This window comes from Equus przewalskii, chromosome 1 (genome assembly GCF_037783145.1).
Source record: "Equus przewalskii isolate Varuska chromosome 1, EquPr2, whole genome shotgun sequence".
NCBI lineage: Eukaryota > Metazoa > Chordata > Mammalia > Perissodactyla > Equidae > Equus > Equus przewalskii.
In genome coordinates this window covers 5493271-5520494 of record NC_091831.1, presented here as the reverse complement: position 1 = coordinate 5520494, position 27224 = coordinate 5493271, and the positions used below count along the sequence as shown (strand labels likewise).

Sequence of the window (27224 nt, the reverse complement as noted above, 5' to 3'; positions counted from 1 at the left end):
ACAATTTTCAGGAAACAGTGACTTAGGTAGATGTTTGGAGAAAAAGAAGGAGGTGCCAGGACAGCCCCCAGGTAATCAGGCAGCTGGGAGGTTGGCAGCACATTCTATCTGGTGGAAAGGAAGAGGGTCAGTCTGGGAAGGGGGAGGGCTTATTGTGGCTGTCACAGCGCCTCTGGCGCTTGGTGGCATTGATCTGCCTGCAAGCCCCTCTCCTCTGCTGGACATGAGGGGAGGCCATGCGGCTTCCTCACTCCTCCCCCTCATCCCCAGAACTTAGCTCAGCACTGGTACATGGTTGATGTTTGAACTCGTTGGACTAACGAGCGAATTTGGAGCTGGGATCACACAATCTCTAAAAGCCTCCCCTCTCAGCTGTGCCACTCCTGTGACAGGTGTGCAGGGCAGAGCCAGGTGATTTGAAGAACTGGCAGGTGGGGAAGCTTCCAGAATGAACTGGCAATGGGCAAAAGATGTCCCTGTCTGGCCTTGTGCATCAAGCCTGCAATGTGCCAGCCAGACTTTCGGCTCCTTGCCCAGGGCACCTGTGTTTCACTGTCTGCTCCCAGCTCTTGTTGAGGAGGCCCCTTTCTCATGACAAATGTCACAAACACTGAGGGCCAGCCTTGCTGCAGAGGAAGCTGATGTGGATGGAGTGCGTGCTGCCTTCCTCCACAGGAACAGGGTTTGGCAATAAACCAGAGACTCACTGTTACGACACGTCCTTGGGGAAATAGGTCATGTGTCCCCAGGGCAGTCACAGGGGCCAACGAGAGTGAGATATCTGGGCAGAGCGGGAGCTGTCTTTTTCTCAAAGCTTCAAAGGGTGAGGTCCAGAGCCGTTTTCCTTTCCTGTCAGTGATGCATTTCCTTCCCCAAGATTTGTCACCCCTCGCTCCTCACCTGCTTGCTCTGAGGTAAACGGACACAGAAGTGCAATCTGTGTTTTATCCGTGATGTTGGCTCACCCCTGGGAGGCACCTGCCAGTGTTGGGTTCTCTCCTGGTCCTGCATGGAGTTGAAGAGGAAGAGAAGGTGGTAGTTCACCTCTGTGGGACGCTTGCCTTTGACCCGCCGTGCCTCCGTGGAAGGTCCCCTGCGGAGCCCACAGGCTTCTGAGAGAGCCTCGGTGCGTGCTGAGGCTTCACCTTGAGGTGAGGGTGGACCGAGACGGACTGGGGTGGATCTGGGAGGTGGCTGAGAAGCACCCTCAGACACTGAGGGTCGTTAGTGCCTGACAGAGAAGTGCCTGGTGTGTTGAGTTCTGACAGAGGCTGGGCGCGGGCTGCAGGAGGAATGGCTTCTTTCTTCTGGTCTTCCCTTCCATGTCGGGAAGGCCTGGGTGCCTTCTGCAACCTGCGTGTGAAGGGAAGTCAAACTGACGGTTGAATGCTGTGACAGGCGAAGGAGGGACCCTCTGGTTTCTTACTATTATCCCAGAAATAGCTGTGTTTCCCTCAACCCTTCTGAGGCTGCCAGAGGCAACTGACCTTCCCAATGAGATAGTCCAGCTGCTTTTGTGGGCTTCTGTCGTCGGAGTCCACTTAGGAAGAGTCCACAGGCTCCGTGCATTCTGAACAAACCCGCAATGTAAAACTTTATTTCTTGCACTTTCCTTATCTAGCTTCAAAGGAATTTCAGCTTTCTTGATATATCAGCCCAAAGATGTGGTAATATTGTGCTCTACTTTGGGAAAATTGCTTCTGGGACAGATTATAGTGGTGTCAATGAAATTATAATTCTTCCTCTAAATGATTCCTTATTTGTCTTAAAGGATAAAAATACATAAAATGCATTGAAATCCTCAAGCAATTGAAAATAAACATATGTATTTATTTAATTGAGTGATTGAGTTAAATTATTTAATCAGAGATTCTGCAACAGGGCCTAAGCACAAAGAGAAAACGTGTCAAAATACATGGAGCGTGAATGGCATCCGTGCCTATACCGTTTGACTGATATTGATTGCCTCCTAAGTAGATGATCCTGCTCAAGGTCCTGGGAGGAAAGAGATGGGAAGTCAGACTCTGCCCTCATTTCAGGGCCAATAAGTAAGGACATATGCAGAAGGATGTTTATTATAGCAAAAAATAAGATAAAATAAGAAATGCGAAAGCCCATCGATAGGGAAAGGTTGAAAAAAGATGGTTCTGCTTCTGCATTATGGAACCATATGCAGCCCTCAGGGGTTACATGAGACCCCTAAGGGCTGCCAGGGTGGGATTTTTGTGATGCATCCATAGGTGAGAAGAACCAAATGTGTGAGGGCATTGTCATCTCCGCAGAGCCTACACCTGTGAGCACCTGTCTGTCTGTGATGGTGTGCGTAGGGAAAGGTGTGCACAGACACACTGGAGGTTAGCGCGTGGATTATGTACACTGGGGAGTGTACACGGGGACAGGCAGGAGGAAAGTACTCGAGGACTGAAGAAAGCTGTGTGTTCTGAGTGATCACGTACACTATGACTGAGGTAAAAGTTGCATCTGCATAGAGAAGAATTTATGCCATGGGGCGGCCACTAACATGTTGGATTCTGGTTCACTCTCTTTCTCAGTTGTTTTTACAATGAACATTTTACAGTGATCACATTTATTTATGTGATCAGGAAAAATAGGTACATTTTAATTTTGAAAAACTAAATACAGATTTTTGAACAGAATAAGTAAAAGTTCTCAAAGATATCTGCTTTTAAAGCAAGCCAGACTCATCTACATTGAAAAGCTCCTCTACCAGGAATCCTTGCCCTGCACTGCCTCTTCAGGTGTCAGGACACACTGTGGAGGAACTGGAGGATCCCTCACGCTTTATGTTAGAAGTCTGTTTCTCTTTTTAAATGTTTCAAATCAGTCCTCTGGGTTTAAATTTTATGTGTTTGTCTATGCTTACAAACTCTAACACCTCTGTCATTTTATGTTGCCTTGGGACAGATTTTCACTGAGTTTAAGAGCGTGCTTTTTCTGTGCCTGGCCATCCTGCCATCTTGTAAAGGAGATCTCCTTTCACAGGACCACCCGTAGTCACCCACAGGACCCGTGGGATGCAAGTACACCAATTCTCATGTTCTTCTATAGAAAGGATCTGTCCTGGACCACATGTGGGCAAGAAAAGCCCCTGACTTTTAAAATTTAGTATACAGACTAAATGACATTATCCCCAAACCAGGATTGGCAAAACCATGGGTGGCAGTGGATTACCAAAGTTCAGTGTCCCTGGGGTACAGGGGAATGGGCGTAGGGATGGGAGAGGCTCATCTGGTGAGTGAGGATCACATGGTGAAAGACTTCCCATGCCACACCCAGGAGTTTGGGTGGTATTCTAGGGCAGAGTCTGTAGTTTACATTAGGGTTTATTCTTGATGTTGTACCTTCTGTGGGTTTTGACAAATCTGTAGTGACACACCTTTATAGTATCCTACAGAATAGTTTCAGTGCCATAAAAAACCCTTTGTGCTCCCTGGATTTGTTCCTGCCTCCCTCCTAACCCCTGGCAACCACTCATCTTTTTTTATTGTCTCCATAGTTTTGCCTTTTCCAGAATGTCATATAGCTGGGATTATACAGTGTGTAGCCTTTTGAGATTGACTTCTTTCACTTAGTAACATACATTTAAGTTTCCTCTGTCTTTTCCATGGCTTGATAGCTCATTTCTTTTTAGTGCTGAATAATATTTCATTGTCTAGATGTTCCAGTCTGTTTATCCATTCACCTACAGAAGGGTGTCTTGATTGCTTCCAAGTTTTGGCAGTTATGAATAAAGCGGCTATAAACACCTGTATGCAGATATTTGTGTGGACATAAATTTTCACCTCATTTGGGTAAATATCAAGGGACCTGATTTCTGGATCCTATGGTAAGAGTATGTTTCGTTTTGTAAGAAACTGCCAAACTGTCTTCCAAAGTGGCTGCACTATTTTGCATTCCCAGTAACGAATGAGGGTTTCTGTTGCTTCATATCCCCATCAGCATTTGGTATTGTCAGTGTTTTGGATTTTGGCCATCCTAATAGGTGTGTAGAGGCATCTCATTGTTGCTTTAATTTGTACTTCCCTGATGACATATACATGGAGCATCTTTTCGTATGCTTATTTGTCATCTGTATATCTTCTTCAGTAAGGTATCTGTTCAGGCTCCATTTTTTAGTCAGGTGGTTCATTTTCTTATTGTTGAGTTTTGAGAGTATTTTGTATATCGTTGATAACAGTCCTTTATCAGATATGTCTTTTACAGTACTTTCTCTCCTAGTCTGTGGCTTGTCCTCTCACTCTCTTGACATTGTCCTTCACAGAGCAGTTTTTAATTTTAATAAAGTTCAGCTTATCGATTCTTTCATGGATCATTGTTGTGGTGTTGTATCTAAGAAGCCATCACCATTTGCAAGGTCATCTAGGTTTTCTCCTATGTTATCTTCTAGGAGATTTATAGTTTTGATTTTTGCATTTGGGTCTGTGATCCATTTTGAGTTAATTTTTGTGAAGGGTACAAGATCTGTTCTATGGTCATTGTTTTGCAAGTGGATATCTAGTTGTTCAAGCATCATTTTGTTGAAAAGAGTCTCTTTTCTCCATTGTATTGCCCTTGCTCCTTTGTCAAAGACCAGTTGACTATGTCTATGTGGGTCTGTTTTTGGGCTCTCTGTTCTGTGCTATTGATCTTTTCTCTTTTCCTTTGCCAGTACCATACTGTCTTGATTACTATAGCTTTATAGTAAGTCTTGAAGCCAAGTAGTGTCAGTCATCCAACTTTCTTCTTTTCCTTCAGTGTTATGTTGGCTATTCTGTCTTTTGGCTCTCTCCATAAACTGTCAATATCTACAAAATAACTTGCTGGGATTTTGATTGGGATTGCATTGAATCTATACATCAAGTTGGGAAGGACTAATGTCTTGACAACATTGAATCTTCCCATCCATGAATATGGACTATCTCTCCATTTATTTAGTCCTTTGATTTCATTCATCAGAGTTTGTAGTTTTCCTCATGTAGATCTTGCACATATTTTGTTAGATTTATACCTAAGTATTTCATTTGGGCAGATGCTAGTGTAAATGGTATTGTGTTTTAAATTTCAAATTCTGCTTCTTCATTGCTGGTATGTGGGAAAGCAATTGACTTTTTTTATATTAACCTTGTATCTTGCAACCTTGCTATAATTGCTTATTAGTTCCAGGAATTTTTTTGTGGATGCTTTCATATTTTCTACATAGACAATCATGTCATCTGTGAACAAAAACAGTTTTATTTCTTACTTGCCGTCCTTGGATTCTTCCTGATCTTAGTGAGAAAGCTTCTAGTTCTGTGTCGTTAAGTGTGGTTTTAGCTGTAGGGGTTTTTTGCAGATGTTTTTAATCAAGTTAGGGAAGTTCCCCTCTATTCTTAGTTTGCTGAGAGTTTTTATCATGAATGGGTGTGGATTTTGTCAAGTGCTTTTTGTGTCTATTGATATGATCACATGATTTTTCTTCTTTAGCCTGTTGATATGATAGGTTACATTAATTGATTTTCAAATGGTGAACCAGCTTTGCATACCTGGGCTAAATTCTACTTGGTCATGGTATATAATTCTTTTGTGTGTGTGTGAGGAAGATAGCCCTGAGCTAACATCCGTTGCCAATCCTCCTCTTTTTTTTTTCGCTTGAGGAAGATTAGCCCTGAGCTAACATCTGTGCCAATCTTCCTCTACTTTGTAAGTGGGATGTCTCCACAGCATGGCTGATGAGTGGAGTAGGTCCACACCAGGGATCCGAACCTGAGAACCTGGGCCACCAAAGTGAAATGCGCAGAACTTGAACCACTCGGCCATGGGGCCAGCCCCTTTAATTCTTTTTATGCATTGTTTGATTCAATTTGCTAATATTTTGTTGAGGACTTTTGTATCTAGGTCCATGAAGGATATTGGTCTGTAGTTTTCTTTTCTTACAATGTCTTTGTCTGATTTTGGTATTAGGGTAATATGCTAACTTCATGGGATGAGTTAAGAAGCATTTCCTCTCCTTCTGTCTTTTGGAAGAGATTGTAGAGGGTTGGTACAATTTCTCTCTTCAGTGTTTGACGCACCAGTGACCCGTCTGTGCCTGGTGCTTTCTGTTTGGAAGCTTATTAATTATTGATTCAATTTCTTTAATAGATATAGTCCTGTTCAACTTGCCTGTTCCTCTATTTTTTTAAACATAAATCCAGGTTAACTACAGGTTGGGGCTTGAGGGGAGTGGAGAAAGACAGTGCATGGATGTCCTAAAATTCTACCCACTTCATGCATTCACTCACCTGTTCATTCATTCATTAATTTGCGTATTCATTCATTCGCTCATCCAATAGCCACCTACTGAACCGGTTTACCAGGAATAAGCCCTGCCTGAAGATGACAGCATATGCATTTCTTATGCCTTCGTGTGCTGCTCCTTGGATAACTTACGTTTTTTGTTTTTAAAGTGTAACTGCACATCCTCCATTAATTAGACTCCATTAGTCTATATTTTGTAATAATCACTGAAATAAGCTTGATGGAAGGCACACTTCCGGAATTTGCAGGGGGAGTGATTGCCAAGCAAACTAGAACATAAGTCCATTGCCGGGAAGATGTTTGTGTTTAAACCACACACTTTCAAATGGCCTTAAGCACTTTCTCCAGAGTGGTTTAGGGCACGGCTATGGACTCAGACCCTTGTGGTTTTGACCCTTGCTCAACCACCTGATGGCTGGGAGACCCAGGATTGCCTCCTCATCTCTTTAATCCTCCTTTCTCTCATTTTTAAAATGCAAATAATAATAATAGCAACCTTGCAGGCTGCTTGTGAGGATAAATGAGATAATGTTATAGAGCTTCTAGCACCAGGCTTGGCAGGCCACCAGCAGCAGCACTTGTCTTTATTAATCCATCTAGGGCAGATGTGGGGAGAGTCTGCTCAGGGATGCAGGGGATGCAGACACAGGAGTTAGTGCCTCTGCTCACAGGGGACATTCTCTGCTCCAGAAGCCAGGATGGGTGAAGCTTCTTATTGCCAAAGATGGAAGGGGGTCAGAGATCAGGGAAGGGAACGAATGGCAGAAGCCAGTCAAGAAGGAGGTGGGTGCAGGCTTGCTGGCGTGCTGGCCCTGGGTCAGATAGTGGCACCTGAAGTGGACTCAGAAGGGCGAGGTGGGATGGACATGGTGAGTCGAGCTTCTCCCCTGCAGTCTACACACCGGCATTGTGCTCCATGTAGAGCAGAAACGGAGGAAGCAAGGGCTGAGGCGGGTTCCAGCGAGAGAGAACAGGTCAAGGATGAGCACAGCCAAGCAAAGCCTCCTCTGTTTGCTGAGAGCCAAGGTTTCCTATCTGTTCACTTTAAGGTCCTTTATCAACTTCTCCTGGCTGTGGGCCCTTGGATAACTTCTCTGCCTTTCACACTTAGGCCTCATGGGATGCTTTCTTGCTCTTCTGCATCCAGCTCCAGCAATTGTGTCTCACTGGGGTCTGGTTTCTCCCCGTACTTCACCTGGTCCCCTCTGACCCTGAGCTCCTGGGGTCTCACACACACACACACACACACACACACATCTTTTCATAAAATACCTTTGTGGCCTCCGGAGCTCAGAGTGGGTCCAAGTCATGTTTAGACCCCTAACTCAATCAGTGTGTAAATTTGCCATCACCCAAACATTTCATGAATTGATGAGCATTTAGCTCCAGCAGCCCCCAAGTGTGAGCCGTTTTCTTATCCAGAAACAAGTGGTTCCCACTTGCCCCTCATCTTTGCTGTTAGCACGCATTCAGATGATGCCAACAAATTGGCTTCTCGAGGCAGAGCTGAGGGTTTCAGAGGGATCCCGCTCACCCCCACGTGCCCAGCATGTCTGCGGCCTTCTCCGGGGCATGTAAGCGCTTTCTTCAGCTCACACAAGTGAACACGCTCAGACATTCAGTGAAATCTCCCAGCTGCAGTCTGATTCTTTCAGATCACTATCCGTGACAGTCACCCCTTTTTGGAGCTGGGCTGGTGGGAGGTGAGACGAGAACAGTGCTGGCTTGTTGGGGAGCTGTTTGGAAGCACCCAGCATGGAGAATTGAAAATACTTCCTCAGAGGCTTCTCTCCGGGGCAGGGTAGGCTGGGGAGGACTGGGCCTTGGTGAAGGCCAGCAGCACCTCGGCCCCCCTCTCCAGGAAGAGGCCTCTCTTTCTGCCCAGGACCTAGGGACTGTGCCACAAGACAGTGATAAGAGGGGGAGTGGGACTCTCCCAGGAGGCCACGGGTGGCCTGGAACTTAAGACAGACTAACGCTGGCACATGCAGAGTGCAGGCCTCTTGACTAAGCCGGAGCCCCTTGGTCTGCTCTGGGATACCCGTGCCCACAGTGCTCCAGGCCCTGCGAGAGAAAGCGTGACCCTGGGAGACTGTCCTTTACAGCTGCCTGACTCCCTCTCTGGCCGGCACCTGTCTCTTCCTCTGTGTCACTTGGTATGCACTTGGTATATCCTGTATGTGCTTGGTAGTCATGTACATCTATTTGTGTGTTAATGTAATTACTACTGACTGTAGGCAACGCTAAGCAGGGCCTGACTGTCGTGCTCATGCTCTGTCCCCAGGCGTAGCAGGTGCAGGCACGTTGTGGGTACTTGGCAGGTACCTGTGGAATGAATGAATGAGTGAGTGAATGAATGAATGAGTGAAAGAAGACATGAAATGTGCCTTGCATGACCCTGGCATACAGTGATCACTGAGGAGATGCTCGTTCTGGGGATGGGAGAGCGACTCTCAATTTTCCTTTGTGTGTTACTGGGTTGTTTTAATTTCACTGAACAATAGGCATTTATTACTTTTTTCTTTTTAGGTTCTGGGTACCAGCAAGGAAACACAGTGAGAGTTCGGTGCTTCCTTCTTGCTGGGACCCAGGGGTTGAGGGAAGTCTGGCCACCCAGAGCACACGCCTTCAACCCCTGATGGGGGAGGTGGCCCCGGGTACAGCTCCCTGCACCTGCAGGAAGGCCAACACCAGTGGAGTGCGGGCACCGTGCCAGGTCTCACGTACCCTGTCTTACAGCTCTCAGGGCACCGGCAGGTAGGTTAGGGAGCCCAGGCCTGAAGGTGCGGTAACTTGTTCCCAGTGGCTCAGCTCGCTGGACGGCGGGCACAGGGCCACTGCTGCATCCACTGCCTGCAGCTGCTCTGCCCCATGGGGCACAGACCCACTCCGGTGAAACAGAGGCCCTCTTCACCTGGAGGGGCGGGGCTGGTGGCGGGGTCTGCTGGGCTGGGGACTGGTGAGCCTGCGGGCATCCCTCCCAGTTCTGCACCAGCACTTCCACTTTCCCCTGCATTGTCCCCGTGCTGCTTGTTACTTACCTGTCAAAACCAGACCCACCATTTTTAATCCGCTAAAGTAAAATTACAGCTTTCAATGTTTATAGGGCATGGGCCCTGTTCAAGGCACAGCCCTGTGTGGCCTGGGGCAGACAGAGCCGGCTCCTTCGCTAGGACCTCTACCTACCCCAGTGTCCTGTAAGGCGTGAGCTGTGCTCAGGGTTGGGGTCTTCACACTTTGTCAGGGAAGAAGGAATGAAGCCCTGTCCCTCAGAAGCCCTCTGACTGCTCACATCACTGTCCCTTAGAGACTCATGCTAGTTATTAAGACGGCTGATTTGTTTTCCCTGCAATCTGATCTCTGGAGTCAAGCCTCTGTGAGAGTCTGTGCTGCACTGCTTGATAGATCCAGGCAGAGCAAGTACTCTTGGCAAGTGTTTCCTTTACCTGGCTGGTTAGAATGGGGGTCAGTGCTGCAGGTTAAGATTTATCCTCGAGGCCCGCACAAGGATATCAAAGGTTTATCCTAAAGAGTCTCCAGACACCCTCCCATCCTTCCATCCATCCTCCCATTAACATGTGCCAGGCCATTGCCCAAGTGTCTCTGGCATCTTAAGCATTTACCATTGGGAAAAGATAAGGTGTATTGTGAAAAAGCAGTAGTTCGTTTCAGGTTAAGGTCAGTTCAGGGTAGACATGGGGATGAGTCAGAGATGGTTTGGAAAAGTAGTTTGCCAGCCTGAGGACCTGAGATGTCAATGGGGAACCATAGAATGTTTTAGAGCAAGGTCGTGGCATGATCAGATCTGCATCTTAAAAGATTGCAATTGGCCAAGAGGAGTTGAGGCTTGGGGATTATTTGGGACACTACTACAAGAGTCCATTCATCATACAAGCAAACATTTATTAAACATGAATTATATACTCGGGCTTGTGCTGACTTAGAAGGATGAATTGGAAATGGTGATGCCTTTGATTGAATCCAGAGGAAAGTAACCAGAGCTGAACAGAGACCAGAGTTGGTCAGGAAAGATGAATTCTCAGTGCTCTCACAGTGGGTGGGACAACACCAAGGATGCCACATGCGTATTAGGGGTGCAACAGCTTAAGGTAGTTGTTCTCAGCTGGGGGCGACTTTGCCCCCAAGGGACATTTGCAAAACCTGAAGACAAGTTTGATTGTTATGACTCGGGTGGGAGGTGTTACTGTTGTTTAGTGGGTGGAGGTCAAGATACTGCTAAACATTCTACAATGCACCTGACAGACCCCCCACGACAAGGATTATCTGGTCCACAATGTTAGTAGTGCCAAAGCAGAGAAATCCCAGGCTAGGACAATGCCTCAGTGGGTAGGAAGGAGTCTGGCCATCCACAGAACCAGGGCCTGGAGAGGTAGTGGTCTTCGGATATATCCAGTTGGGGTGCCTTCAGATTCCTATGTGGAAGTGGAGATGTGTGTCTGGAGACCTCAACTGGGGGGTCACGGGCTGAGAAACATTGGCTGAGGCTGGAGGAAGGATGTGCATCCAAGGAAGGGGTTCCGTGGAGGACAGCCATTGAGATGGCAGCTAGGCCCCACCGAGACGTGTGAAAATACAGATAACCTGCAATACCCCAGCATCTTTCTCCTGCCTAACAGGGGCTGGGGGGAGCAGACACAACCAAAGGGTCTGGGCCCAGTCTCCATGCTGCATGCACACACTGGCTGGCAGAAATGTCTGGAATGCTCCCCCAGCACTCTTGCATTAATTAATTCCCACTCCTTCAGCTCTCCGCCAAGGCTGCTTCCTACAGGAAGCCCTCCCTGGCTGCTAGTCTGGGTCAGACTGCATCTTCTCAAAGCACCGTGTTCATTAATGTGAACATGCGCCTCCCCTCTGTCTCTCCCACCACCCTATGAGCTGCGTGAGAGCCAGAGGGCCGTCTGAGTTGGCCCATCATGGTATCTTGAAAGCCCAGCACGTGGCAGGAGCTCAGGAAATGTTTTATGAATGAATGCCCTTTGTTCTTGATAGCTGAGTCCTCTTTGCTCTGCTTATATGATAAAGTTAAATTGACAAATCCGAAGTGGGGGAGGAAATAATTTCCAATCCCGGAGAGGTGCAGTCTGGAATGAGTACAGATGAGTCCCCTCCTTCCTCACCTGGGGGCTGCTGTGTGTGTGTGCAAGTGCACATGTGTGCATGTACGGGTGCGGAAGCCTCTGGCCTGGGGGTGGTCTCCAGCAGTCCGAGGCCACTGGCCCACTGCTGAGCGCGGTCAGGTTCACCTCTGGGGAAGCCCAGGCCCTGGGCACTGGGAGCTCTGTATGGAGGCAGGAAGGAGAGTCTGCTCTGGGCCCGGGCAGCATCTCCAGCTCCAGGGCCGATCTTCAGAGCCGCCTGGCCTCTCAGCCTGAGGCACAAAGATGGTTTCTCCTTCTTGGAGGAAGACCCAGGCCCCATGCCTTCGATCTCTCTGACTTTTCATCCATTGGTAAAAGTGTTCAGTGGTACTTTCTTAAAGCAAGCATCAGAGTTAGCCCTGGCCGCTCAGTCTTACCATCTTCCTTCTGGGGTCCTCCAGCCTCTTTCCTGCTGGGACCACTCCTGCGAAGCTAATTGTACCTGAAGTTGAACCCGGTGTGATTGCAGTTCATTGCCCACTCCCAGCTGGCAAGGTGTCCTTTTCCTTTATTAAGTTCAAAATTTGAGGAATATATTTTTATAGATGATGCTTCCAGTTGTCTCTAAGAATTAAGGAAGTTCTTAATTCTGTTTTTTCCAGCCCGTGGCTACCTGTGGACAATTCTCAGTTTTAAGGGAAAGAGTTCCTCTCCATTAATGAACCCAGGTGCCTGAAGAGTTCCTTTCATAGTCCAGGGCACCTGCGTGACATGGCACTTCATCCTTCTTGCCAAGATACAGTTTGGTAACATTTGGGAATATTACTTTGGGGAATGCAAACTCTTCAGGTAGTGATTTAAAAAAATACCTCTCTGCCCCAGTGATGCCGTGAAGAGTCTCATTTTCAATAAGCATTCGCTGTCAGTTGTGTAATTTTCAGAACAGAGGCCCATCAGCAATCTCCTAGACATTGGCATTTTGCTGGAAGGTTGGAGAGTTCCCTGGATCGCACGGAAACTCCGGTCTGGGTGAATGACAGGGTCCACCCAGCAGGTTGTTCTTGGCTAGTCCCACCAAAATGCCACGAACACGTTTGGGCTTTAAACATCTCTTTTCCCAATCTCTTAGAATGCTTTGAAGGTCCTGCACTCGACTTGTGAAATTCTATCCAAGCTGATTTCCGTAGTAAGTGTGTCACTACTACAATAAGCGGGTTTTACGTCTTAAGAAGCTTTTTTAACTCGAGCTTCCATAGTGATATTTTTATCGTCATCAAGTGGCAGGAAATAGATGCTGGCTCCTTTAATTGTATCATTCTAAATGTCACGAGAATGGCAAGGATCTTTAGAAGACAAAAGAAGCACTCCAATTAGAAATTCCCATGGTAACTAAGAGAGCGCCCTCTTTTTTTTCCCTTTCTGTGGCTATTTTAAGTACCTAAATTGATGTACGTCCCTGTGGAAATGTGAAACAAGCATGGAAGGGGTACGTCCACTCCGCCGGGAGTTTGGGGGTTTTTCTGTTGTAAACTGTTTTCTTCTTTTGATTCCTTCCCAGGTATTTGCAGTAGAAGGTAAGAGCTGGCTTCTGATCAGAAGTGCTTACATTTCCCTAAATTAGGAAGAGGTCAGGATTTCCCTTTGTGTCCCTTCTGTAGTTTACATTAAAACATAAATACATGCACAACTTCATTTCGTATTCCTCTTACAGTTTATATTAAGGTGTAAATATAAATGTATTTTAGTGGCCAGATGTTAGATGATAAAACTGGCTTAATTTGAGCTAAACGGGGGGACCCCTCCTCGGATGCAGTGAGGGTCTCAGCCCAGAAACCTTGTCTCTGCCCGGAACTACTGCAGAGCCTTCAGACCTTGGCTGGCTCAGCATCCCGCCCGCCTCTCACCTTGTTCCGTACTGGACAGGGGACACTGAATTCACTGGCAGTGGGCCATACCCCTGGACACTGTGGTCTCCATCTTTCTGCACTGACCCCGTGCCTGCACTGCCCTCCTCCCCACCTTAGTGCCGAGGACCCGGGGCCCCGGGCGCCTCTGCAGAGTCACTGGTCCCAGGGTGGTCTGCAGGCGCCCACACTCAAAGGGAGTAAGCATGATCCTCTCTCAATGTCCGACAACCCCGCGAAGCGGGCGTGCATTTTATCCCATTTTAGCGGGAGGAGTGGATGCTCAGGAGGCCAGACGCCACTTCTTGGGTCAGCAGGTTCGCAGCATCTGAGCGGCATCTGCTCCCCTCAGCACCTGTGTGGAGCCCTCTGGACACTCGTGTTCTGAAAGGAATTGCTAGAAGGTTACCCATCATGTATGTTTTAAAGTGGGTCAGGAAATGGAAGGAAAGGTAGGACTATGGGAGGTTTCTCAGTAATAATATATTGACAGATATTACGGCCAGATATTACAGCCAAAACACATGTAGAGGGAAACTTTTTGGAGAAGGTAGTGGTCATGGTAATGATAAAAAGCCAGTATTTATTAAGCACTGAGTATGCATTATCCATGCCAGACACCATACAAGGTGCGTAATGGACACTACTTTGCGCATCCCGCACCACCACCCAGTTTGCCAGGGCATGAGGGCCTCACCGGCCCGCAGGATTTTCAGGATAAAACCAAGAAAGTCCGGGGCAAAGCGGGACAAGCCAGTCATGCCCCCCACTACCCCGAGTAAAGGTGGACGTCCCTCAGTTTGTGGATGGAAATCCCGTGGCTCAGAAAGGTGAGGCTGACCTGCCCAGGTTCCTCTGACCGCAGGAAGACCAATGCATGTCGGACCTCAAGTCCCGTGCTTTGACTACAGCACCCTTATCACGGCTGTGAGGCCGTCCCCAGTAACTGGAGGCTCAAGGTCATCTGTATGACCCACACCCTAAAAAGGTTTACCTGCAAATTGGAGATTCCCATTTCCTTTTGGAAAAAAAATAGGGTAAAAATCAGAAAATTATTTTCAAATAAAGTTCATGCCTTAAGGTAAACAAGCTTGTTCTACAAGAAATCAGGCTTTTGATGGCAAACGAATGAACACTTCAGGGTAAAGGCAGGCCAGAAGCACTGTTCCATTCGGTCGCTCAGGCTCTGCATGCTCATGGTCGTCTGTCCCCTGTTGTGTGAGGAGCAGATGACGCGAGAACGTTTCTCAGTTGCCCATGTTTGTAAATTGATTTTTTTTAGACGAGTTAGTTAAATTGTTTGCTTATTTCTTCAGGGTAAAAAGCTATACCAGCAGTGATCCAAAATAGTAGATCAAATTGAAACATCCATACAGAAAAGTGTACAGAATTCATACATGCAGAGAGCGTTGGGTCTTCACGAAGCGAGCCAGCCGTGTGGCCAGCACCCAGACGAAGGAGTCCGTATGGCCAGCCCCTACTCCAGCCTCTTGGTGCTCGCTCCCGGTCCCTTCCCTCACCTTGCCAGGGGTAACACTCCCCACTTCTAACACCAGGCATTCGCTTTGCCTGCCTTTAAACTTTATATAAATGGAGTGTGCAAAGTCTTTTTTTAATGTTTATTGAACACCGACGATGTGTAAGTTGCTATGTAGATTTTCAATGAATCTCAATGACTTGGCTTTGAATGCATCCCAGTTTGCTCTTATGGATGCACATGTGTCCCCATATAGGTCACAGAGGTCTTGGCAGTCAGTCCTCAAAGTCCATATTCACCCAATGACCAGCTCACATCCTGTCTGTGTTCAGGAAGGCATCGTGCTGTGTAAGTCAATCATTTAAAATTCAGCATGACTGTGAATTCAACAAAGTAATTTTCTTTCTGTGTTGTTGGCAAGTTTTTTGAATGCTGAAGTCATTTGCATTATGGGCTCCAGCAAACAAGTTGGGACAATGAAGACAGGAAGCCACTATTAGGTTTGCGGGTGGAGGGGGAGGTGGCATTCAGAAGTCATCCTACATGGCAGCGCTCAGCAGAGACCTGATGTCCAGTGAAGGCACAGCTGTTTCCAGACAGTCCCCTTCATGGCCCAGGGTCTACCTAAAAAAATGCTCGCCCATCCTGGCCTTCTGGGACCCCTGCCTCTAACGTCCTGGCAACCGTCAGTCAGTGCCCAGGGCAGGAAGCTCCCACCATGTCTGTCCTGCAAGCTGGCGTCACTGCTGCTATGTCTTGGTAATCTGTGCTCTTTACCATCCAGAAGGGTTTGGGGCAGCTTGTGGAAGGCAGGCTGCGCTGCGTCAGGACGGGACGTAACTGAGCTGGATTTTGATTTGGATGCTGTCTTCACCACGTGCTGGCCGAGTGACTGAGCTCCTGACTTCTTCCTCTTTAACTCCGATTTCTGCTCTATGAGGTTGGAATAATAATAACTGGGCCGCTGCAAGCAGTCAGTTGAAAATATTTTGTGGCAGCACCTTGCACAAATAGGCATTCGATAAATGCCGGCTCCCCCACCCTGGAGATAAGATGTGATTTCAATTGTGCCTTAAATTCGGTCCTAAGCTTCCTGGCTGACAAGGCAAAAATGAAAACACGATGGCTTGTATTGTTCTAGTCAGATTAAAAGAATGTTCCCAGTTTTTCAGGAAATATAAACACTTTCCTGGTGCTAGATTCTAAGACAATTTTATTTTGAAAGCTTGAGTAATTCAGTTGATAGGGTTTGCAACAATTATTTTTTTCCTCTAGAAGATGGAGAAATCACCTTTCTATCGCCATAGCATGTATTAATCCTTTAATTAAAAGATACTGACCTGAGGATATAGTACTAAGTATGGAAAGCTAATGCCTTGGTGTTAGGATTAAGTAAGTTCTGTTTCTCCATTTCTTTCTCCATCTCTTTTTAGTGGACCTCTTATAATAATGACATAACGGAAAAGGGCATAAAGTCTGGAGTATGAGAGGAATCCCTTCTTCACTGGGTGCTTGATGCCGCTGCTATGTGTCGGGGACGTACAGAAGTTGTCGCACCTTCGCAGGGTGGCTGTGAGGATGAAGGGGATACATCCATAAAAGTGCTGTGCATGTTCTTGGCATCAGCATCTATAAGGGAGATAGATGGGAAGATTTTCTGCCCTAAAATTAAACTCTGGTTAGTCAAGAACTGAGTGGGCTGTTGACACATGTCACCAGTGCTTTGTTAAAGTGTGCTGGTTCGTGAGTGTGGGGCTCTGCTCCAAGCTCCCTGGGCGTCGGGATGCTGAGCCGGGAGCCTTACAGGGATGCCAGCCACAGGGAGGCGTGGCTGTCTCCTTCTCTCCTCCTGCCTGGAAACTCCAGAATTTGGATTCGTTTGCAAATGCAAGCTGAATGTTGAAAACATTTCAGTTGAGTTCTTTTTTCATAGAGGAACTTACACACACATAAATAAAGAATAGCATATAGCCAAGGTGTTTCCCAGCCCTGAGTGGCCAGGGGGCCTCACACACATGCAGACTCTAGGCTGGGAGAGGCGAGGTGAGGGAGCTGTGAAAAGCAGGGGGCTACTTCACAGTGGGGTTCTTGGGGAACCTGCCCCCCAAGGGCCTTCAGGAATGGAGCTGCTACGTGGCACCGAGAGACACCCGGATCCCAGAGCTAGGCAGTGTGATGGAAGGGCAGTGAGGGGCCCCATCACGGTAACCACAGCTCTGCACATGGAAGGTCTGGACTTGCAGAATTAGCGGGAATCCAGACTCCAAGCCTGGAAGGCCCTTCTCCCGCTCTCTGCCCACCCCAGGACCAGACGTGTGTCCCTTGAGGCGACTGATCTGTTCTCCCTCTTTGCCTGTCCCCGGTGGGGGGAAGTTCCCGTCACCACCGTTGATAACTCATCTGTCGTACTTTTTTTTGTGGCCCCAAGCACCTAGTAGACACCGTAGGCGTGTGATAAATATCTGCTGGTCAACCAATTCCGTATTGCAGCCACAGATGGAGCGAGGCCTCTGAGCGTCCTGCAAACCACTCACCATTCTAAATTCAGAAGCTTGACGGTTTTGATTATTTGTTCATTAATCCTACTAATGGACGCTAATTACAACGACATTCATGAACGAGATAACCTGATATTTTTCCCTTGTTGAAGATTTTAGGTGGATGATATTTCTATTCACGTCATAGGAATCTTTTATTGGAGAAAGACCATTTCATTTTGATTATGACTGTTTTGAATGATTAGTCATTTTTAAAATAAATCATCCCCCCAGGTGAAATTTATCTCAGGACCCTGGTTGGATAGATAGGCTTCTATGTCATTAAAATTAATTGACGTAGCAAAATCAGCTGGAGTCATTTTCTGTCCTGTATCTGTGATGAAACTGGAGCCTTCCCTTCTGACACACAGCAGCAAAGGTCTCTGTGTCCTTTGTCACGTACGGAGGGCCTACCTGAAAATCATGCTGAACTGAACTATTACGAAGGGCCTTGTATGACGTGAGTCGTGAGCTCCGTTCGCCGTGTGTACACACTGTGCTGATGTGGTACTCGCTGAGGCTGGTGTGATGGCACAAATGGTCACTCCAAATGTTCACGCCCGATGGAAGTCCACCTACAGAAGGACTCGGTGGGCACAGGGGGTCCAGCCCAGGACGAGGGATCAGGGAACTGTTGGGAGGAGGGGTCTTACAGTAAGAGACATGGGTTGAGGATGAGGTGTGATATGAAATTGAGGGATGTCACCCGTGTCCTCGGGGCTTCTGTTTCCTGACCTGTAAGGCAGGGCGGGTTGTTCTCAGCTCTCCGCTCGGTGACCAGGGTTTGGCGAGATGCTGCCTGCCTGATGTGTGATACACGGGGCTGCCCTGGGCACGAGAGCCTGTGCGTGGTAGCCCTGGCCTCGCTGTCATCACAGTTATGGTGCACTTCAGTTCTCTGAGAAGGAGCCCTGGGGAGGAGGTCACGTCCCCATCCAGTCCTGCACTGGGAGCTACCTCGCGAGGCTGTTCTTGGGGGATCTCCAGGGCCCATGATTTCCAGTCTAGTTGAAAGGAAAGGGGGTTTCTTAGAAACTTGGTGGCTCTTGAATGAAGCTCTCAACTCTCCAATGGCCAAGGATACAGGCCAGGAGGGTGGGTGGTTGGTGCAGGCCAGTAGGGGACACCTGCTGGGCTCGCGAGGGGACCATGAGAGGTTTCGTTTCTCTGAGGCCTCCTGTCAAATTCAGGCTCAGCCTTGAACTCTGCGCAATTTTCCCAAGTTCAACTTCCAGAGCTTTTACTGTTTCAGAGGCCTTTCTTTGAGTTTGCTGGTGACTACTGGATCTGAGTTTGGGGTTGGGGGAAGATGGTATTTCGGTGTCCTCGGCCTTGACATGTCAGATAAACTGTTGGCTTTTTAAGGAAATGGTGCTTCTTGACCACAAGGACACTGTTGGGAGGGAGTGTCACTGCGAGTGTCCTTCCTCTGGTCGGCAGGGTCGAGACCACTTCCTCTGACACAGCCTGGGGACCGCTCCTCTGCATGCAGCTTGTCTCCCAGGATGTGATTCCTGGCCCCACATCAAAGCACTGGATTTCCCAAATTCTGGGGGCATTATTGCCCAGCACCCAAGAGCAGAGGTCCAGTGGAATCTGATTTCAGGCTCAACCTCTTACTGACCATGTGTCTCGTGTGACTCGCTTCAAGGCTGTCTGGAGGATTACATGGACCCCTGTATGGAGATCGTCATTGTTGCTCAGATCCCTGTGAATGTGGCCCCACCTCACTGCACCCCCCTGCCCAGGGCAAGCAGTGGCCTTTCTGCCTTTGGCAGAGCTGCCCCGCTCACCCTCTCCCCTTCACAAGCTCGTTCACACAACACTGTGTCATTAGATCATCATCTGAAGTTGTCCATGACCTCCTGTGTGGAGGCCACTGAAGTACAGAGAGGACACAGAGCCAGCCCAAAGTCACCAGCTAGGCAGGTCGCCCAGCCTTGCACAGCGCAGGAGGCGGGGCTCAGGCTTGGGGAGCTTACGCTCGGCGTCTTCCTCCCTCCCTCAGACTGGGATTACAGGACAGACCGCCAGCCGGCTCTGCATGAGGTGGGTGAGGGCCCTGGGCACACGCAGTGTGTGCCAACACACTAGCCCCTCTCTGCCTCCTGCCTCTGACATGTCATTCACACCAATGCTGGGACTAGAAAGATTGTCAGAGCGGATGGAATCTGTACATTTTAAGATGATTCCTTGAGTTGTAAAGAAACAAAATAATTTTCCTGGAGAATGATGCACGTACTGCCTTCCAGTGGAAGAGGAGGGCTGACCTTTATAGGTAGACACGCAGAATGCCAGTTAAACATTACACTTCTGTGGCAGTATATTGTTCCAGAATGGGGCGCTGCATATTTGGGATATAATGCTGTTTTTGTTTTCACATGAATACTGCAGTGTTCTTACGTGTGGAGGAGGGATCCGCTACAAGCTCACAGAACTTGTCAGTAGCGGGCACGGGCCCTTGGCAGCGCGTCTCAAGCCTGGAGACATTTTTGTTAATAGTTCAGAGATTTATGAATCTCCCAAAAGCTCACCTTTCCTAATGAACTTTACGTTAAATGGAGACCTTTAGCTTTTCCGTCCAAAGATGGTAACACCTCTGCCAGCGTACGCGGATGTTCCCTGCCACCTCTCGTTGTTTTAAAGCTGGCCTCTTCCCTGTGCGTTTTACATGGATTCTTAGTAATGAGCTAGTTTAGATGGGTCAGGTCGGCCAGTTAGGTGGGGGGAAGTCATTAAACCAAAATATTTGAGGGTTTTTTTGGTCAAAATAAGTGGTTGATTAGCAGAACTTTCAGATATCTGGTTTTCTAGTTTTCAGTCTTTCTTAGAAATAGCTAACAAACTTCTCTGCTCTGGGTACCACTTTCCTGAAAGGGATTGGTGCCATTTTCAGACAGAGTTTTTCTCCTTTTCTTATGATGCTAATGTATTTTCTTAGGCTGTCAGTGACGTCCTCCTCCGAGTGTCTCTGAGGGATGTCCATACAAGTCACTTCCTGGGGACTCTTGGACTAGGACGTCACCTCGAGAAATGGCAAACCTTCTACCCAGCCCCCAAGTCAGGCGGGAGGTCACCTTTTATTTCTACCTTCCCCTTCCTTCCTCCTCATATACCTTCCCCAGGGCTGGTGGGCTCCACTGCCTTGATCTTTAAATAGCCACCTGCCCCTAGCTCCATCCCTACTGCCACTGCCCTCAGATGGACCTCCCCGGACCATCCACATGGCATCTTTGTTGCTCACGGATCCACCGCCCACACTCAGGCTCAGTCCTAACCTTCCTCCTCTCTGCAGCCACCATGGTGACCTTCCTTGCAGAGAGCAGAAAGGGACATCCAGGCCTGCAGATGTCTGAGCTCACTATGGGGTCCTTTATGTGGATTATCTCTTCTTTTAACCCAGCACCATAAGGATTATTGTCTCTGTTTCACAGGTGAGAAAACTAAGGCTCTAAAAGGTTATGTGACTTATTCCGAGGTTAGAGCCAGGATTCAGATTTGCCATTTCCAGAATGTTCCATGCACTGCCTAGCTTCCTTTCCTTTGTCGTGTCATCTGTCTGGGAATCTGCTTCTTGAGAAAGATGCCCTGACTTTAGCCAAACCCGGGTTAGGTGTTGCTGCTTCCATTGTCCATAGCCCCTGGGCTTGCCGCCATCATAGCGCTTACCCCTACATTTCAACTATCTCTTTCTAAGACTGTCTTTTGGACATCTTTTGGGGTGGAAACCTTGAGTTTCCATCCACGTATTTTTTTTAATCTCTCAATCCTCAGGATGTGGCATAGCACTAGCCCACAGTAGTTGCTCAATGCACAGTAATGACTGGGTTAGCGCATTTATTCATTCATTCACTAGTGTTTTCTGAGTTGCTGGTATGTGCACAGAACTGGTTATCTAATAAAGAAGTTCAAGTTAGAGATGACGAGATTTCTATTCAGAAAGCACTGAACTAGCCACAGACTATCTTTGGGTGAGTGTCTGCACTTTGCTTTTGTCATCTGTAAGACATGTTGTGCCTGCGCATATCATGGGGCAGCTGAGATGGTGACAGACGTGGCCTCAAGTCAATCCACCGTCCTGCTCTGTTATGTTGCTCTGAAGGTGCGGGTGGAGAAGACAACACAGACAGATGGAAGGAGCCGCTGAGCAAGGACAGCTTTCCGCTTCAGGAGTAGCAGGAGGGATAAAGGCAGAGGACTCTGCAGGGCTGGACAAGGGTCAGGCTGGGCCGGGGCTGGAGCAGCACCTGGCAGGCTTGGGTGAGATGGGAAGCTGCCTGGGTCAGGGAGCAGCGTAAGGAAAGTGATGACTCACGTGGGGAAGACCAAGGCGGGTCTGGAGGATGATAGCACACGGTGTGGTGTGGGTGAGGGACCTGTAGCAAGTTCCTGCCCTGACGCCAGTGAGCAGAAGCAGGCTGTGGCTTTTATAGGGGCTGTTGAAAGGGGAGTTTGGTGTCAGCAGTAGGAAGCGGACCCTCTGGGTCCCAGGGTGTCCGGGAACCGTGTGTTGGTCACTGGCGGCCTCCCCCGTCCTGAGGCTCTTCCCTGGGAACCTGTAGGCTCTGTTAAGCAGTCCTCAGGGTTGCTTACCAGGCATTCTTATCTAGGCCAGTCTGATCTGCAAAAATCCTGTTTCCTTTATTCGCTAACAATAGTTATGATTTAATGTATTAATAGAATTGGATTTATTAATATCGTGAAGTGGCACATTTTACTTGTCCCTTCACCATTTGTACAGGATTGGTGGTAACTAGCATTTTAATTAACAGCAACAATTGATATTTTTAAATTAAGAAGCATGTTATAAGTTCCCTTCCTTTCTGGGTCCTGAATAATTATTTTATGCCATGGCTCATCCCTTATTTGCCTTGGGGAATGTCGCTTTGCCTGGAGCCTCTGCAGTTCGCTGCTGTTTATAGCCGAGCGTAAGGATGATCACTAACCAAGCCCTTCACACATACAGTTAGCAGCCTGGACACAGTCCTGGGGTCCCCTGGTGACAGGCGGGAACATTTCAAATTGCCACCCTAGAAAATAACACCTACAAACCCTGGTTTACTGTCTGAATATTAGAGAGAAATCATTTTTTCTGAGGTTCACTGAACATTAATTAGACCAAGAAAAATGTCTTTTGAATCGAATTTAGAGTGTTCAGTTGCCATTAGCATCATGCACCCAATAAGCCCATCCTGAGTAACTTTCATAGTCTGAGCCTAGTGGGAGGAGTGAAACAGGCCTTGCTCTCAAGAGATGCACCCCTGACAGTCCTATCCACCCTACACAAGTTAGGAGAAAACAGCATCAGGTAAAGTGTGATCAAGGCTCTGGCACAGGGCATGCAGGCGAGGAAGTTCCTGGGTAAGGACTCCCTCCCACTCTGAGTTGGTTCTCGGCCCCACCCTCTCCCCTGCCTCACCCAATTGGTGGAGACATCTAGGTGTGTTCAGGGGTCGTCACTGGGATGCCTTCATACTCTACTGGTGTCATGTTAGAGCTGACCCCTAGTGCCAACCTTGAGGGTAACTCGAGTTTAGAGAATCAGCTGGATGGTGAGAAGGTGCTCAGACTTGTTTAGGCAGCAGCACTTTTGGAATCACAATGTTCTTTGGCCCTCCTTCAGAGCACCATGCGGTTCATTCCTCCGTTCAGCAAGGGGTTGTGCATGCCTCCCCTGGGCCAGGCACTACTCAACGCACATGGGCCATTGCTCTCCAGTTTTATTAGGAAAAACAGCCCTGTGTACGCATTATAAAATTATATCTCCAGGCAGGTGAGTCCACAAAAACAGGCTGAGAACCCAGCTGTGGGCAGCTGGTGCCCAGTTGTCCCATTAATGGTTCGTGTTTCAGTCCTTTTCTTCCAGGTGGTGCCTACCAGCAAACAAGCAGTAGTGGAGAAAAACTAGCAATCGAATTATACCCACTGATTTTCTTTTTCTGCAAACTGGAGAACGATGCTGCTGTGCGATGTTTTTAGGCAGCAAGTCCTGACCCAGCATGAGGAGCCTGGATTTCCCTGGGCGAGGTCCCCATTCCACAGACAGGACCCCGGGGCCCAGGGGGGCGGGGAAGGGAATTGGCCGGCATTGTCTGGGACATGGGTGAGCATGACTCAGTTTACTACAGTCAAATGGGGTGGGATGGGGGGCACAAGAGCCAGCACCCAGGAAGCAAGAGGTCTGTGGAGCCGGCATTCAGGGTGGGACCTTGTTTCATGAGAAGAGTGTGGCAAAGTGAAGCAAGCTCGGGCACAGGTGTCTAACTAAAAGCACGGGTGAGGAGGGGCGGGCTCCCAGGTGACCCCCTGGTGAAGGGGTGGGCCTCCAAGGAGGTGGCATGGCTGGAGAAACATCACCTGCTGACAAGCCACAGGGCTCTTGGGTTTTCTTGATCTATGAGAAGTTTTCATTCATACACTATTACAGGACAGATAGAACCATCATTTATATAGTGGGCATTACCTATTTTTGACAGTTCCAGTGCATTTCCAACAATAGCCACTTTTTCCCCTCATGGAAGAAAAGGGGATTTTTTGAGGGAAAATGTGAAATCTACACCCCCCCCCCCCCCAGCCCCTAACGTCAGGAGAGTCAGGGGCCCTAGGCAGTTTCCACGGCAGAGGGGAAGCTGGGTCCTCAGGGTCAGAACTGGATGTTGAACCTGGGTGCAGTGAGCCGAGGGCCCAGAGGCCACATCCTGGTGGGGCCAGGCCCACTTAGTCCTCTGGGTTCCACCCATTAAGTGCTGGCTGGTGGGGTGAAGAGTGAGAGGAGGGAAGGGAGAGTCTGAGGGTAAGCTGTGGAACCCACTGACAGCCTTCCTCACGCCTTCGGGGCCTGATAACCTCTAGCAGAGCTGAGCTGAGTGGGCTGTGGGCACTAGGCCTTGCTCAGAGCCGGGGTGGGTCATGCAATAGGTTGACCTGCGGACCTGCAGAAACATCACAGCCCAGGAGAACTCCACGGCCCAGGAGAGCCCCACAGCCCAGGGGAACCCCACGGCTTAGGTGAACCCCATGGCCCAGGTGAACACCATGGCCCAGGGTAACCCCACAGCTTAGGTGAACCCCACGGCCCGGGAGAACCCCATGGCCCAGGTGAACCCCCCTGGCCCAGGAGAACCCCATGGCACAGGGGAACCCCACAGCTTAGGGGAACCCCACGGCCCAAGAGAACCCCATGGCCCAGGTGAATCTCATGGCCCAGGAGAATCCCATGGGCCAGGAGAACCCCACAGCCCAGGGGAACCCCATGGCCCAGGTGAACCCCACGGCCCAGGCAGAGGGCACTTTGTATTCTAAGTACTTTGTGCAGCCAGTGCTGTTCCCTGCGAGCTCTAGGAGGCAAGGAGCCCTGTACCCAGCCCTGGAGTCCCACCGCCCTGCTTGGCGGAGGGATGCCTTTGGCAAGTTGCTTTACCTCTGGGCTCAGTCTTCCCGTCTGCAGAGCAGGTCTAAAGCAGACTCCTGATCGGAGCATTGAGAAGATTCCTGTGAGCGCCTGGCAGGAAGTCTGGCTAAGTCAGCTCTTGGCAGGATACCTGTCCTCAGGGTGGGTGCTGGCGGAGCTGTTCACACCATCCCTTCTCTCAAGCACTAGAGCCTCCACAAAGAAGCTGCTTATGAGGCCAAGGGTTTTGAAAGGTGATGGTGACCAACTGTCACTATCTGAGAAGCATCTGTGCTGGGTGCCAAGAGGTGAGCACGGGAATTAATAGCACCCTAGTTGGGGGCAAGAGGACAAGGCCAGGGAGCCCTCACCTTGCACCTTTTTCATGCCAGGTTTATGCTGGCACCGGGCGGGGGGAGGCACACATGCTTGTTCTAAACCTGCATGATGGCCCTCAGGAGGGGAGCTCAGAGGAGACCACCCTCCACTCTGGGGCTGGAAGAGCACCCCTGCCCCTCGGAAGGGAGCACGGAGCATCAGAGTCCTGTGTTTCTGCGTTCTATGGTGATGGTAGTGGCATAGACAGACATGGAAGTATGGAAGCCAGTAGCCATTTGTACTTGCAGAGTGGAGTCATCAGGTTTGCTAATTTGCATAGTTTTCTAATCCAAAGAGGGGACCCCCAACCGCGAGTAATTAGAGAGGTGCTATTATGTGTACTTTGGGAGCTGGGGATTGTGCTCCAGAAAACGCTCTCCAGAAGCAGGCAGGGATGCACTTGGGTCTTTGCTGAGCAGCTGCCCATGAATAATTCTTAAAAGTTGCCAAATATTTAGAAGGCCAACTTGGCGGTCACAGATTGACAAAATGGGTCGTTGAGAAAATGAATCTTTTTTTCCAACCTTAGCAACATTGTTTTAAGGATTCCCCCTCCCCCCATTTGAAGGTGGCTTGCTGTGGCATGGGCCGAGTAAGATTGTGCCAAACTCCTCGTCACTCGCGGAGGTTTCCCTCCCCCAGTGAGTTCAGTGGCTCCTTCCAGCCTTTCTTTCATGCATTAGAAAATACGGAAATTAACAGCTTTGCCGATGCCTGGAAGGTAAACAAGGAGACTGTGAGACTTGGCAGAGGATGAGGTCAGTGAGCATCTGAGCCCAGATGATTCAGAAGCATTTTGTGCTCTTCCCCGTCCTGTGAATTACCACCTGGAAGCAGAGTGGACTGGTTCCTCGACAGAAGGCCGAGGCAGCCCACTGCCCTTACTGAGGTTTCTTCCTCTGCACTTGGTGTGTGTGATGGGGTCTGTGTTGTTTTCTCACGTGTAGCGTTTTTCCTGTTCTTTGGGCAGTCCGTGTAAGTTAATCATCCTCGTCATCAGGCTTGAGTGTCACTATGACTGAGAGTGAACGACACTTCTTGCTAATCCAAGTGCTCTGACCACGTGGTCAGGACAACTCAGTGTCTTTTGGGGAACACGGGAGCCTAAGAGAATGCTGCCAGGATAGAGGAGCTTCGCTCTGGGGGTTCTGATCACTCCTGATAAGATTCCTTCAAGGCCAGAGGTCAGAGTCCGTGGGATTTAATTGCGTGATTCAGATTTTTATTTGTGTGCCCTTGCTTTATAAAATTTTAACCCATCAGAAAAAGTTCACAGTTTAGATACAGTATACATGTATATACGTATGTAAGTATTTTAAAATAAAATGTAAATGTGCAAACGTTTTTTAAATGCTGCTGCCCATTTAAAAGGACGGTTTGTGGATACACCCTCAGTAACATCCATTCCGCCTGGTCGAATCTTTCTGATGCTTCAGGCCAAGGGTGCATATAAAAGACGTCACACTTTTGTCTGAATTTGGAAAGACTGCCCAGTTCTGTCCATCTCAGAACTTGACAAGTCAGAAATGATTTTAATTTTTCCCTTAAATGGAACAGTTCCAATGGATTGATTCTAAGTGCTGTAGTTTTATTTTCTTCTTTGCACGTTTGGAGGCACAATAATATCACTGGGTGTTTCATATCTTGTGAGTGATCAGGACCAAACCCTGCTGCAGCCCAGCCGCTTCCTGCAGGAGCACCGGTCTGCCTGCCTGCCCTCCTGACCTTGCCTGCCCCTCCCCCCGCCCCAGGGTGGATTTCCCCTTTTCCATGTCCTCACACTGCCTCTTTCCCAGGGTCTGGCAGGGTGTCCTCCTCACCTCTGCTCCCTGGCAGCAGAGTGGCTGCACCCGCTGCAGCATACTCCATGGTCAGGCTGGGCCAGGCCTCTGTGAGCCGAGCCACTGCTACAGACTCAATTCTCCCCAGAGGAAGTATGTGGCCAGCTTGGGCCTTTCCAGCTCTTTCTGGTGCATAGACCACAGTGCAGCTCTTTCTAGAGTTAGAAGGGATTTTAAGGAGTTCTCTGGTATCCCTGTTGCCCTGCACAGAATGTCCTTCGCGAGCCCTCCTGCTGGCAGGCAGGGCTCCAGACACTAGACACGTAAGGAAAGGAAGACTGTCTCTTGAGGAAATACAGCTTCCCTCGGGGGATGGAGA

General features: G+C 48.8%; 1 protein-coding gene across 13 annotated transcripts in view; it reads left to right on the top strand.

The window, feature by feature from the left end:
• Positions 1-27224, top strand: part of PTPRE (protein tyrosine phosphatase receptor type E) — a 171706-nt gene that overhangs the window by 34587 nt on the left and 109895 nt on the right. For 2 of the 13 annotated variants that reach the window (XM_070566024.1, XM_008526110.2), the window contains exon 1: positions 757-1151. The exons of 4 other annotated variants lie outside the window; for them this stretch is intronic. Coding sequence is in view for 2 of the 9 variants with exons in the window: in XM_070565457.1 (XP_070421558.1) it covers positions 12856-12864 (9 nt within the window). In the remaining 7 variants the exon portion in view is untranslated. Of the gene's footprint in view, positions 1-754; positions 1152-12755; positions 12865-27224 lie in introns of those variants that run through there. 7 more of the 13 variants (XM_070566070.1, XM_008526117.2, XM_070566090.1 and 4 more) reach the window with 4 other exon arrangements.